This window comes from Aptenodytes patagonicus, chromosome 7 (assembly GCF_965638725.1).
Source record: "Aptenodytes patagonicus chromosome 7, bAptPat1.pri.cur, whole genome shotgun sequence".
Taxonomy (NCBI): Eukaryota; Metazoa; Chordata; class Aves; order Sphenisciformes; family Spheniscidae; genus Aptenodytes; species Aptenodytes patagonicus.
This window is the reverse complement of record NC_134955.1, coordinates 23,474,713-23,488,775: the sequence shown is the minus strand read 5'-3', so window position 1 is coordinate 23,488,775 and position 14,063 is coordinate 23,474,713. Positions and strand designations below refer to the sequence as shown.

Genomic DNA, 14,063 nt, shown 5'->3' with positions numbered 1-14,063 from the left:
AGTACTCTGAAGAAGAGCGGTGATAGGCCTCATTATTCTTCATCTGATCCTGATGCTGATAGGAATACATGGAAAGTAAAATTCATTCAGTTGTTACAGATTCAGGAATAAAGGAGTTAAATCATCCTAATTTACCAGGAAACTCTCTGAGGCTTCTTTTTTGTTTTATATGGGTTCTGTTTTTTCCACCCAACATTTTTTATTCAAGGTCAGCTGAAAGAACTAAGTTGGTGATATAAAGTCCAGCAATTAGATGTCTAATTACTTGATTGCACAAGGAAATCAGGTAGCTTAATTTGTTCATCATTAATTCCATCCAAACCAGTTGGTTTACGTAAGTCTTTTGACCCTGAGATATCATTGCAGGGAAGAAAGAAATATTTTCTGAAGTGGAATAAAGGGAAGCTACAAATCATTAACTAAAAGGTAGATTGGAACTAATCTTTGCAGCTCAGTCTATGACGAGGAGCCAAAATTTGAGGCAAAGGATGCACAGAAGCCAGTAAAGAGGCTTAACATATTAGCATAGACATAACAGTGCAAGGCTAATTTTAAACAAACAGTGGGATGGTATTTGTAAATGAAGCAAAAGTCATTTACAGACTAAATAAAACTGTTTTTAAATTAGTTAGTTTTCTGTCAAACAGTTGCCTGTCAGGAAAGGTGCTGAAAGGACTGCTGAGACTCACAGAGTAATCTTCATTCGTGTTAATTTAGTGACTTCCAGAACAGGGCTGGAATCACAGCTGTTTCTGTGTATTAGAACAGCCTGAATATGAAAATCATCCACAATTTGAATGAAAAGTAAGACTGATACCATGAAATTATGTGCATAGTTAAAAAAATGGTAAGAAATACAAAGCCAGAAACTTAAATATTTATAAGACCTTTATTTTAAACAGGTTTCATGAATTAAGAAACTGTAATACAGTAAGAAAAAGTAAAATTATGAAGCCATGTGGTGAGACAAAGCACAGAACTTAGTGTAGTCAGAAATTAGGGTGCTGTAAATATCTAGAACTTGTTTCTGAGCTACCTGACTAAAACTTAAAGCTGATTTGCTTCAAGTCAATAGAATTATTCCTGTGAGGAAAAAAATATGAGAGACCAGAATCATGGCTTCTAACATAGTTCACATCATTTCATAACATGGCATTCACAATACCAAGCCCTTGAATAAAACCAAACAAAACAAGATACATAATGTGACTGTATAAAAACTACAGTCAATACAATTTCAGAACAAGAAAATTATTTACCATGAATTACTGAAGGATTTTTACCACATATTAACATAAAAAAGAAAATACGAAAGTTTGAAAGAGTACCATGAATAAAAGTGTCTCCATTTTTCTAAAGCCCCTTCAAAATCAAAAAGCTTAACAATAGACTGCGTAACAAAATGATGCACCTGTCTGCAGTCAGAATTTGTTTGCCTTCTGATGCATGCCTGTGTGCATGCAGCATTGTTATCCCTGTTTACAAAAGCTTCTCTTGCAGGTACCTACCATTTCAGTGCTGTTTGTTCTAACGAGTTCAAAACTCTCAAAGAGTGTCAAGATTTTCTTGATTTACAGAAGATGTCAACAATGGGGAAAAAGATTAAACTAGGTACAAGTAAAAAGAGAAGAATAGAGAAGAAGAGAAGAAAACAGAAGAAAAGAGAAGGAAAGAGAAGAAAACAGCAGAAAAGAGGAGGAAAGAGAAGAAAGAAAAGAAAGAAGAAAGGAAAGAAAAGAAAGAGGAAAGGAAAGGAAAGGAAAGGAAAGGAAAGGAAAGGAAAGGAAAGGAAAGGAAAGGAAAGGAAAGGAAAGGAAAGGAAAGGAAAGGAAAGGAAAGGAAAGGAAAGGAAAGGAAAGGAAAGGGGAAAGGAAAGGAAAGGAAAGGGGAAAGGAAAGGAAAGGAAAGGAAAGGAAAGGAAAGGAAAGGAAAGGAAAGGAAAGGAAAGGAAAGGAAAGGAAAGGAAAGGGAAAGAAAAGGAAAGGAAAGGGGAAAGGAAAGGAGAGGAGAGGAGAGGAGAGGGGAAAGGAAAGGAAAGGAAAGGAAAGGAAAGGAAAGGAAGGAAAGGAAAGGAAAGGAAAGGAAAGGAAAGGAAAGGAAAGGAAAGGAAAGGAAAGGAAAGGAAAAGGAAAGGAAAGGAAAGGAAAGGAAAGGAAAGGGAAAGGAAAGGAAAGGAAAGGAAAGGAAAGGAAAGGAAAGGAAAGGAAAGGAAAGGAAAGGAAAGGAAAGGAAAGGAAAGGAAAGGAAAGGAAAGGAAAGGAAAGGAAAGGAAAGGAAAGGAAAGGAAAGGAAAGGAAAGGGAAAAGGAAAAAGGAAAAAGGAAAGAAAAAGGAAAGGAAGGCAAGGCAAGACAGGGCAAGGCAAGGCAGGGCAGGGCAGGGCAAGGCAGTGAAGGGCAGGACAGGGCAAGGCAAGGCAAGACAGGGCAAGGCAAGGCAAGACAGGGCAGGTCAAGGAAGGGCAAGGCAAGCAGGACAAGGCAGGGCAGGGCAAAGCAGGGCAGGGCAGAGCAGGGCAGGGAAAGGCAAGACAAGGAAAGACAGCAAGGCAGGGGAGGGCAGGGCAGGACAAGGCAGGGCAAGGCAGGACAGAGCAAGGCAAGAGAAGGCAAGGCAAGGTAGGGCAAGGCAAAACAGCACAGCACAGGGCAAGGCAAGGCAAGGCAAGGCAGGGCAGGGCAGGGCAGGGCAGGGCAAGAAAAGGCAAGGCAAGGCAGGACAGGGCAGGACATGGCAAGGCAAGGCACAGCAAGTCAGGGTAGGGCAGGACAGGGAAGGGAAGGGCAGGGCAGGGCAGTGAAGACCAAGGCAAGGCACAGCAATGCAAGGCAGAGCAGGGAAAGGCAAGGCAGGGTAGGGCAGGACGTGGAAGGGAGGGGCAGGGCAGGGCAGGGCAGTGCAGGGCAAGGCAAGGCAAGAGAGGGCAAGGCAAGGCAAGAGAAGGCAAGGCAAGGCAGAGCAGGGCAGGGTAGGGCAGGGCAGGGCAAGGTAGGGCAGGGCAAAGCAGAGCAGGGTAGGGCAGGGCAAGGCAGGGCAGGGCAAGGCAAGGCACGGCAGTAAATGGCAAGTAGCGTGTCCTGGTTTTGGCAGGGATAGAGTTAATTTCCTTCCTAGTAGCTGGTACAGTGCTGTGTTTTGGATTTAGGATGAGAATAATGTTGATAACACACTGATGCTTTAGTTGTTGCTAAGTAGTGCTTACACTAGTCAAGGACTTTTCAGCTTCCCATGCTCTACCAACTGAGAAGGCTGGAGGTGCACGGGGGGCTGGGAGGGGGCACAGCCAGGACAGCTGACCCAAACTGGCCAAAGGGATATTCCATACCATGTGACGTCATGCTCAGTACATAAACTGGGGGAAAGCTGGCTGGGGGCCTGCTGCTCGGGGACTGGCTGGGCATCAGTCAGCGGGTGGTGAGCAATTGCATTGTGCATCACTTGTTTTGTATGCTATTATTTTATTTTATTTCCATTATTAAACTGTTTTTATCTCAACCCACGAGTTTTCTCACTTGTACTCTTCCAATTCTCTCCCCCATCCCACCGGGGGGGGGAGGGGGGAGTGAGCGAGCGGCTGTGTGGTGCTCAGTTGCCAACTGAGATTAAACCATGACATAGTGCAAGGCGGTCCAAGTAAGGGCACGGCAGGGCAGGGCAGCACAGGGCAGGGCAAGGCAAGGCAATGCAGGGCAGGGCAGGGCAAGGCAAGGCAGGGCAAGGCAAGGCAGGGCAGGGCAGGGCAGGGCAGGGCAAGGCACAGCAGTAAATGGCAAGTAACGCAGGCAGTTCAAGTAAGGTCATGGTAGGTCAGGGCAGGATAAGGGAGGGCAAGGCAAATCAAGGGAAGGCAAGGCAGGGCAAGGCAGGGCGAGGCCAGGCAGGGCAGGGCAAGGCAGGATACGGCAAGGCAAGACAGGGCAAGGCAAGCCACGACAGTAAATGGCAAGTAACGCAAGGCAGTTCAAGTAAGGTCATGGTAGGTCAGGGCAGGATAAGGGAGGGCAAAGCAAAGCAAGGGAAGGCAAGGCAGGAAAGGGCAAGACAGTGCAAGGCAGGGCAGGGCAAAGCAGGGCAACGCAGGGCAGGGCGGGGCAGGCCAGGACAGGGCAAGACAGGCAAGGCAAGGCAAGGCAAGGCAAGGCAAGGCAGGGCAAGGCTGGGCAGGGCAAGGTAAAGCAAAGCAAGGCAAGGCAAGGAAAGGCAAGGCGGGGCACGGCAGGGCAGGGCAGGGCAGGGCAAGGCAAAACAAGGCAGGGAATGGCAAGGCAATGCAAGGCAGATCAAGGCAGGGCAAGGCAAGGCAAGGCAGGGTAAGGCATGGAAAGGCAAGGCAAGGCAATGCAAGGCAGGGTAGGGCAGCACAGGGTAAGGCAAGGCAGAGAAGGGCAAGGCAAGGCAAGGCAGGTCAAGGTAGGGCAAGGCAATGCAAGGCAGTTAACGGCAAGGTAAGTCAAGGCAGGTCAAGGCAGGGCAGGCCAAGGAAAGACAAGGCAGGGTAGGGCAAGGCAAGGCAAGGCAGTTCAGGGCAAGGCAGGGCAGTTCAGGGCATGGCAAGGCAAGGCAGGGCAGGGCAGGGCAGGGCAAGGCAAAGCAAGGCAGTGTAGGGCAAGGCAGGGCAGAGCTGGGAAGGGCAAGGCAAGGCAGGGCAAGGCCATGCAAGTCAAGGCAGGGCAAGGCAAGGTACGGCATGGCAAGGCAGGGCAAGTCAGGGCAAGGCAAGGCAAGGCAAGGCATAGTAGTAGTTCTCTGTGTCAGCTATCCTGCCCAGAGCTGGTAGAATTTGAAATGTGTCTTTATGGCTTAATAACATTTCACAAAAGAATACTTTCACGTGCCATTGCATTCCTCTGTACCCATCCAGTTTCTGTTCAGTCTTACAAGTTACCCCAGGATGTAAGCTTCATCTTGAGAAATCATACATATATGGATAAAACTTACTCAACCCTTTTGAAGGCAGTGAGATGAATCACTTGCTGTTACATCAGCAGCTTGTTAAAGTGAACTTGGGATTTGAAAATGTCAGTGGAGTCACTGAAATTACATGTGCAAAATCAACAATGTCTGGTCTGTCACTCCAGTGGCACATATGTATTGCAATGAACAGGTCCGGATTACTTGGGGGTGAAATTCACTCCTGTGCAAAAGGCAGCAAAAACTGTATATACCACTTAAATGGAGTGAAAATCACCATGAAGTGAGTCAAGATTGTTAAACTGGGCCCTAGGTTATTCAAGCAGAGTGAAGGATAAAACATAAGGTAATACAATTGTTCCAAATATACATACAGAGAAAAAAGAAAAGTGTGCAACTATTTGCATAATGAAATATATGCCAACCAAAAATGCAAACTATATCTGCATTTACTGCTAAAGGATGCTTTTTATACCTGATATTTATACTCCCTGGAAAACCTGTTGTCTGCCTTTACTGGTAAATAATCATACTTATGTAAACCTGGTATTTTTGCTCTATGGGAAATACTTGTTTTATTCAAAGAATTGGAAAAAATAAATTAATCTAGACACTTATTTATTTTTTATTATTAATTAATAAATTAATCTAAACACTCAGTAAGTGTAGATGTACATGTTACACCATACAAAAGACGCTGTATTCCTTATGACTGCTTAGAAAAGTAAATGTTTTAAGTAAAAGGCATTATTTCCAACTGCAAATTTTGACATAATATTAAACTATGTTTAAAGAAACCATATTAAAACAAAATCCTAAATTAAAGAATACTTTAAAAAATAGTATTTTAATTAATAAAATCAAAAGAAAGACATAATCAGAATAACATTGATATCTGTATGAATTACTAACTTAACTCTATTTTTTCATTGTCCATAAATGCTAAATACCAGACCCTCAAAGACATAGTAAATAACATGAACAAGATACTACTAAACAAACCTCAGACCATTAATTCTTTAAGTTTGTTGTTCACTTACACTCACAAACCAACTTCTGCCATATCAAAATAAAAACAAAAAGATTCTTTTAGATCCATGCTTTGATTGTCTCTGCATTTAATCTTGTTTCAGAAATATTACTCCAAACACAGTAATGCCGTAGCTACAGCTGCAAATCTGGAAGGCTAGATGATTTCGGGGCATCTCAGGTATTTTTGAGTATATTTCATGAAAATGTCATTGAATGAAATTCATATGTTAGTATACGAATATACTAAATACCACTTCAGAAAGGCAAATACCACCCACAAAATGGTTCATCTAATATAGTATGGAGGAATACCAACTAAACATTGCTATAATAATGTAAAATACAGTATGCAGTAATTTCAAGACAGTTCATCACTTTTTAACTAATCTTGTATGCCAACTATCTTTGAGGTTAATAAATATCATTCCTCTTTTACAGATTTGGAAAATGAGACTGTGAGTGTGGTGTATCCCAGGTGTGAAAAAGCTTGATATCAGATACAGTTAGAGCACATCAGCAGCGGTCAGTGAAATATCCTAATAGAGAAGATCAGAACACTGGCATGTAGCTGATCAAGGTAATATCCATCTCCTGAGAAACGGGTCTGCTGTGACTAAAGTCACATGGTGAAACTGTGGGCCTGCTGGCATTAATGACGATTTACTGGTGACTTCAGTGAGGCCAGGAATTCATCCAATAAAACTCTACTAATACAAATTATACTATATACTGAAGTTACCATAGAAATCTAAAATGTTCATGAAGCAACAAGCTACACAGCAGAGCTTGTATGTACTTTGTATAGTGAGATAACCACACGGCACTATATCCTGATTTAGGAGCACAAGTACAAGTTTGCATTTTAGAGTAAACAGACTATGATAAAAATATCTTTAAAAAATTCCAGCTACCTTTCCTATATCTTCATATAGTAAATTAGCATGGTGATACCACCATCTTCTCCTAAGCAATACTACAATATAAATGTTAAATAATCATATTTTTTAAAGTTTGTGAGATCAAAGTTTGCATCTTTAGTCAGTATTTTACACAAAAATAACTGAACTTTATCCCAAAACAATTACCCAAGTGTCTCATTGACAAATCTTTACTTATAAAAGCCAAAGGACCATCAATAAAATAATCAAACCCTCTTAAAAAGTAAATAGCAAAATAGTTTCAAAAATGCAAACAGAACAAATAGCCATGCTCCCTTTTTCAGCAACTGTCATAACTCTCCAGAATTATATTCATTCCAAAATACTACTTTATATAAAACCTTGTTTACTTTGGCTTTCTCACTTATAAACAACACTCTAAGACCAAAATAAACTGAAGACCCTTCTTTGCAATTTGTTTCTGCTTTCATCTCACATAACAACTGGTAAACGCACCACTGCATTGCCTCTTGGAAACTCCCAACAGACATGATGTTTATTAAACTCCACTCAGCACCTTTAACAGGGAGTGTAAAAATTATCATTTCAGACTTCCCTGTACCTCTACTGGCCTGAAAAAGAAGCTGCCTCCTTGCAGGAAGACACCATCACAAACCCAACACCAAATGCACCTTACATTTAGAGTTCTGCTGAATCATTGCTGTCCAAGACCTCCAGTGGCAAGGAGTCACCTAAACTATCCTCTGGATCAATGGTGAAGCCCTGGCTTTTTAATGTTTTATGAGCATTCATGAATTTCTGGAGGTACTTAGAGGTATATAGCCAGTGATGCTTCAAGACATCCTCCATCTCATAGCATTTGGACTGCCTGGCATTCATTTTTCGGAACCTCCTAAACAGTTTGTTTCCAGACTCATTTCCTTCACTTGCCCAGGCCCCAATTGACCCATCTCTTTCAATGATTTCAGGAACATGAGCAAGGGTTTTGTGAAAATAATTTGTAATCTTGCCTTCATATCTGTACTTGAACTTTGTAGATAGGAGCTCAGCAAAACGCTGTGAATTGTAGCTATACTGGCACAGCAATTCTGGACACTCCTTGGCAGGGCATGAAGATCGCCACACTGGCTTCATCTTCAGATAAAGATCCATTAGTTCTTTTAGGGCTTCATGCCTTTCCTCACACTTTATTAATTCACATACTGCCTCTACTGTCTCTTTGGACATGAGCTTCCTAGCAAAATTTCCACTCATCCTCATCATAGGCTTCAAGTTCATCTTCTTCCTGAGGTGTTTGTCAAGAGTCAACTGCCACCTCTTCCTCTCCTCTTTAGACACATCAGGATTCTTGTAAACTTCACCGATCTCCATCTGGAAAATCCTGTAGAATTCTGTTGCGTTGCCAATGTCGCAGTGCAGCGCATCTATGGAGGGAACGGTCTCAATAAAAGGTTTGGCTGAAACACCCTTCACTCTGTCACGGAGCTCATCAACAGATTCATGATATGGGTTGGACCTCCATATTTCATATCGCTCCAGATTTTCAGCATGGCTTCTGGTTATGGAGTGGAAGACCAAATTCTGGGACGCCTCCAGGCGGGTTGCGTCACACAGGGTACAAATATAAGTGGAACCTGAGGCCTCCAGCCCTTCCACTTCCCGCACAAGTTTCTCATCATATCCTGTACCCCTAAAGATGAATTTGAATGTTCTCAGGATGCCTCCCATTTCAAGTAGCAGTTCACTGTTTTTCATAGCCTCTCTTTCTGCTATGAGGGGGCTCAGGATTGCTGTGAGAGTTTCATGATCTGATTCATCAGCCAGCATAAGGCACAAAGGCTTGCAACACAACTCTGAATTGGGCTTTACTTCTTCAAAGATCCTCTTGCTTTCATTCCCATATGCTATAGCAATGTTCATGACTGTGAAAGAAAAGCGAACAGCCTTCTCTGGGACAGCAGGCCCACTTCCATGCTTCTCACTGACATCTCCCATTCCATCACAGGATTCTTTTACTACCACAGTGAAGGGACCATTTAAATAGTCATCCAGGTTTTTTGCTTTCATGCCTTCCAAGATCTCCTCCTCCATGTCCTTTAAGGCACAAACCAAGGCTGCATCATATCGAAATCTCTTTGCAATTGTGTCTACTGGGTAGTCATCAATTGAAAGTGGCAATCCTGATAGTCCATCTATAATTCCCACTTCTGTGTTAGTGGATACATTTTTCAAGGGAGGTTTCCACTCAAATGGATGATAACCTGGTAGGAGGGCTTTCTCAGCAGTGCGAAGAGCATGCAAAGGCTGGAAGATCTGCCTCCCAGTGACAGCTTTTACCGTTCTATACATTTTATGATATTGGCTACAGCTGAGAAACGTGTTGACTCGGATTGCCAGGCAGACAGCAGGGTGAAGTCCAGATCCCCTCCCTTGCATTATAGCCTCCAATTCATCTGCTTGTCTGTGTTCATTTTTTGCTCTTAAAGCTAGCAGGAACAAAGTCATGCATACAGCCTTTATATCACCACCCTCTTCTTTCTCAGCGAAAGCCTTGACTTGACGTTTCAGTTCTCTCAGACGATGTTTCTGAGCTCTCCTGGTCAAAGACAGGAGATGCTGCCTCGGTCGGCCACCTTTATTTATGTGGCTGTAGAGCTCTCTATCTTTCATCTCCTTGTGGCTGGAGAGGTGTTGGCCATATTTTCCATGCAAGATCTCTTCATCACATTCCTTTACAGGGCATCTTATACCGAGGCTATCAAGGATGTTCAGGAAGGATTTCACTGGGGTTACCAGATCAGTAGGGAAGCAAGGATACCAGCAGGAGGGGCAATAGCTGCCCATAACCTTGATACATTTAAGGATGCAAGTTCTGCAAAACAAGTGTCTACATGTTGTTTCCACTGGATCTACCAAAATATGCTCACAGATCTGGCAAGAGATGGATTTAATGAAATCTGCTGGATAATCAACTGCAAGCAGCTTGGTGCTGAGATGTACATTCTTGCAATTGACAATCTCTTTCATTAAATTTTTGTTGTTTATTTGTGCTTGGTTCTTTACACGTCTGTTTATTCGAGCATGTTCTGCAATGGTCTTCACACGTTTGCCATGTTGTACACTGGGTGGATGGCTTTTTCTCTTGACTCCCTGACTGGTAGTGTGGCACACATCACAGTTTGGGGAGTGGGGTTGCCAATCCATCGTGCTGTTCCTAGGAAAATATACTTCACATGGAGTATTACTGAATTTTCTATGGATAATACTCCAGCAGTTGTGACAAAATCGAGTGGGATGGATAGTATCAACGTCCCCTCGCACATCAATCTTAAAAACCTTAGCAATAAGATCTGGCCAAGACGTTGCTTTTTTCTCTTTCTTTCTCAGAAGCCACAGAGTTTCATCATCCACTGGCCCATGCACTGGATGAGTTCTCTTGTAACAATCAGTTTTAAATGAAACTCCACAGATGCGGCAAAGTTGCTTCAGATTGTTCTGATGAGCTTTATTGTCTTGTGTTTTCATGTCGTTGGCATCTTTTTCAAGTGCTTGCCTATTGCCCATTAAGTCCATCTTTTCTCCTCTTGGCACCGCTTCATCTTTATGCAGTATGACTTCTTTGTTTGAAGAAGTGACCTCTTCTGCCTGATCTTTGTTTATGTGGTGGCTGTCATCAGAAGGTGTTTTTTCAAATGATCTCACTTTAAACAGCTTGAATTTCCATTCAGAAAATTTTGTATATGGGTGCTGAATTTCTTCAGGCAGGTCCATTTGTGATGCTACTGACATCTGCAATCTGGCAGAAACCAGACCACCTGAGAAAGAGAAAGAAGCTGTAAGTTAGCTTATCATCCAAAATTAATAATAATGCCATGGTTTTTAATAGAACAGTTCTAATCACTTTAACTGAGAAATGCTTTGAAAGTGAGTTACTCATCCAGTACTCATCACGTACTGAACTGAGAGGCCCAGACATGGCTGTCTACTCAGTATCGCAGATAAGTACCCGAATGTGTTTTGACTTTGATCCTGAGGCATCCACGTGTCTATTAGATCACCCATGCACCTTACATAAAGCCATTAGTCATCCGGTACGAATATCCAAATCTGCCCCTTCCTTCTTATACCTGACTGAGCTTACCATAAGTAAAGCTACTATAGACAACAGAATTACATTCTGAAAGTTTGGTGACTTTTTTATATGAAACTGAACTTGATTGGTGTCTGAAAGATAGAATTTTGCCTGCCTCACGCTATATTATCTAAATCAGCAAGGCCACTGTTCTCACACCACTTGTTAGTCCTTGATCTGATCTGAAGTGTCTAATACATGCCATTCTACATGGGCAAAGCAGCACATACTACTCGATCCCAGTGTAGACTTTATTCAGGCCCCAGTTTTGTAAGGTACTTTAGCATGTGCTTAATGAATGTGAGTAGCTCCATTAAAGCAGGAGGAGTGTATCCTCTGTTGGTGCAAAGCACTATAGTTCCCTGGACTCTAAAGGAGATATGGCAATTTATACTGGCTGCAGATTTGCTCTAGAGAGAATATTTATACATGGTAAGTTAGTCATCTGTTTAAGTAACCTGCTGACAACTCTCTCTGTAAGGATTACTGGTACTGGAAAGCTGAAAATGTCTGTTCAAATTTGACCCAAATTTTAGCTTTCATAGAGATGCAGCCAAAAGTAATATCAATGTGGTTGCCATGGAAATATGGTATTGTATAAAAATAAATACAAGACTTTCGCCTCAAACTGAAACTTTTTGCTACTGCATCAGACTTAGAAAACAAAATTGTGTAGAAACAACAACAAAAGTGACTAACCTATTTTTCAATACTTTGCTATGAGAAGTGCACAAAGTAAACAAAGAGTATAGAGAAGATTCAATTATGTTTTCTGATTTATTTTGTTTTTACTGATCTGGTTGGTGTGAGTAATAAAAAATGAGGAAAACTATACATTAAAACTATATACTAGAACTAGAAATGACATGGGTATGGCTGTGGTTTCTTTAGCTGATTATACCGCCACTTAGCAATTGACGTAACTTGCTAGAAATCTCAGAAGGTGTCCTTCATAAGAAATACATCCAAGTCATGGTCTGAAGTGATGATGCCCAGGGTGTTTCTGAGATTATTTCATTTATAACCTTTCAAAAAAGCATCATTTCAGTACAGTCTTTCAGAGTCTGTTGGGAAAGGACTGCATGCTTTGATTAAGTTCCAGATCCAGAATGACATATCAGTCTGCTCAGCTGTTTCCTTAAGAGCTGTGTTTAACTTCAAAATCATTCATTAGGCCTTGGCAACTAAAATTTAGGTTTGTTTTCTTCCCAGCTTCTCTTCATTTCATCCCACTGAGAACAAGCTGCCCATACTGCTGTCCCCATCTGCCTGCATTACTCCGTCCAGCTGCCTATCCTGCTAAATATCTCTGTCTGTACTGTGGTCCCCTGCTGTCCATCACCGATCCAGCCTGGCAAATGCTTGCTTGTTTTCTGCTGTTCATAGATCTGTGATGTGCAGCTGTGCCCAGATGTATTCAGAGCATTACTACTGTCTCACTTTCTTGGCTGCATCCTGTGGCAGACTTGGTAAAATCTATCCACTGAGCAATAACCCGTTTGCCCCGAATAGTCCTGTGTTCCTATTACCTGCAGAGTAATTGAATAGCTAGTTGCCCTATATTGTCCACAGATCCTTTTCTTCTACATAACACCCTGCGCAATTTTGTGTAATTTCACCATCTCCAGCAGCACCTTCAGAATCTCTTAAACCATGAGCAATGCCTCCTCAGAGCAGTATCTAAGTCATTGTAAAGAAACAGCCAGCACCGAGTACATTTAGACCAAAATATTTAATACTTTCTCTACTATTCTAACTCTTTGACTAAGTGCCACCATAGTGCCATACTCATCTCCAAACCCATGACCTAACTCTTGCTATTAATCGCCAACTCCAATGAATCAGGCAGGGTTTACCCCTGCTAAAGAAAAGTTCAAGCGTTCTTTTCTTTTTTTCTTTCATTGAACATGCCCTGGAAGAAATGAATGACAAAGAAGCCCTCTCAGGTCACCCGACCTTTGCCTTCTGCAGTAGATAATTGTTGCCAACAGGCTACTCATCAAACGCTTTGAATTGCCTAGCTCCCAGGCAGCGGAGATTTCAGCAACTCTCTTGGGAGAGCTAGAAATATCCCCAGTGCTAGGAATATTTCCTGCTACTCATGCTAAATTTGCCTGTGTTCTGTTATTCTAGTTGGGGGTCACACTGAACAATCTTTCTTCTCTCTGCCTACCCCACTCAGATTCTTACGGAGTGAACCCCAGGCATGAACCCCTAGCCATGGTTATTTAATCGACTCTGACAGCTGTGTTCAGTATCGCCTCTTTTTATCTCGAAAAGGGAAAAAAAAATCCCTTTTCTTCCCAGATCACAATATTTCATACATTTCTGAAGACGAGCAAGATTGCAATACTTTTACTCACATCAAGGAAGACCTTGCTTTATAGATAGTGTCACTGAAATGAACAGAACAACCTCTGAGGTGAGGAAGCACATATAAAATAAAATCATTGACTTGCATATTAAACCAGGAAAAGGAACCAACACTCGGATGTCCTACAAGCATCTGGGATGCTGTCATTAGTACTGCCAGCCTACCTTTAGCTCACTGTCAGTTTGTAGAGCTGCTGCTAGGTCTGCCCAGTTTGCTCCAAATGTCAAGCTTGCTTGCTCTCTCTCCTGCATGCTCTTGCTCTTTGTGTTCCCTCTGCTTTTTAAAGACACTGCAGTGCTGTTTATCTCACTTATCCCTGTCCCTCCAAGCTCCCAGTACCACCCTGCTGCTAACCACAGGTTACTTCAACTAAACACAATACAGAACTTTCAAATCCAGGTGGCACCTGGCAATTTATGAGGCTTAACCACAAAATTCATATAAACAAGGTCTTCTTGTGTGAGACTCCTGGGCTCTGAGATAAGTATGCAGACTCTCTGATGAGCACCTGCACTGTTTTTTAACACAAAGTTTTGCATTTGGCTTTCTTCTTTATAGTTTCGGAGCTGGTTTCTTCACTGTTAACTCTCAGAGAGGAGAACCTGGTGTCTGGTCACACCACTGTCCCACATCAAAGCCATTTAATTGAAGGCTAATGGCCCACTTCCTCAGATCAACAGCGGCCAAGCTTCTGGGGTTTGGGTGAACTGACAATG

General features: G+C 42.3%; 1 protein-coding gene across 1 annotated transcript; it reads right to left on the bottom strand.

Annotated features, from left to right (window-relative positions):
• Positions 1-7,519: 7,519 nt before the first annotated feature.
• RAG1 (recombination activating 1) lies at positions 7,520-10,715 on the bottom strand. The gene has a single exon (XM_076343399.1). The coding sequence runs from the start codon at positions 10,628-10,630 to the stop codon at positions 7,520-7,522; it is 3,111 nt and encodes a 1,036-aa protein (XP_076199514.1). The 5' UTR covers positions 10,631-10,715.
• Between the last annotated feature and the right edge of the window lie 3,348 nt (positions 10,716-14,063).

Bases quoted from the DNA above. Each gene is read 5' to 3' on its own strand.
- RAG1 (XM_076343399.1), bottom strand. From the start codon at position 10,630: ATGTCAGTAGCATCACAAATGGACCTGCCTGAAGAAATTCAGCACCCA.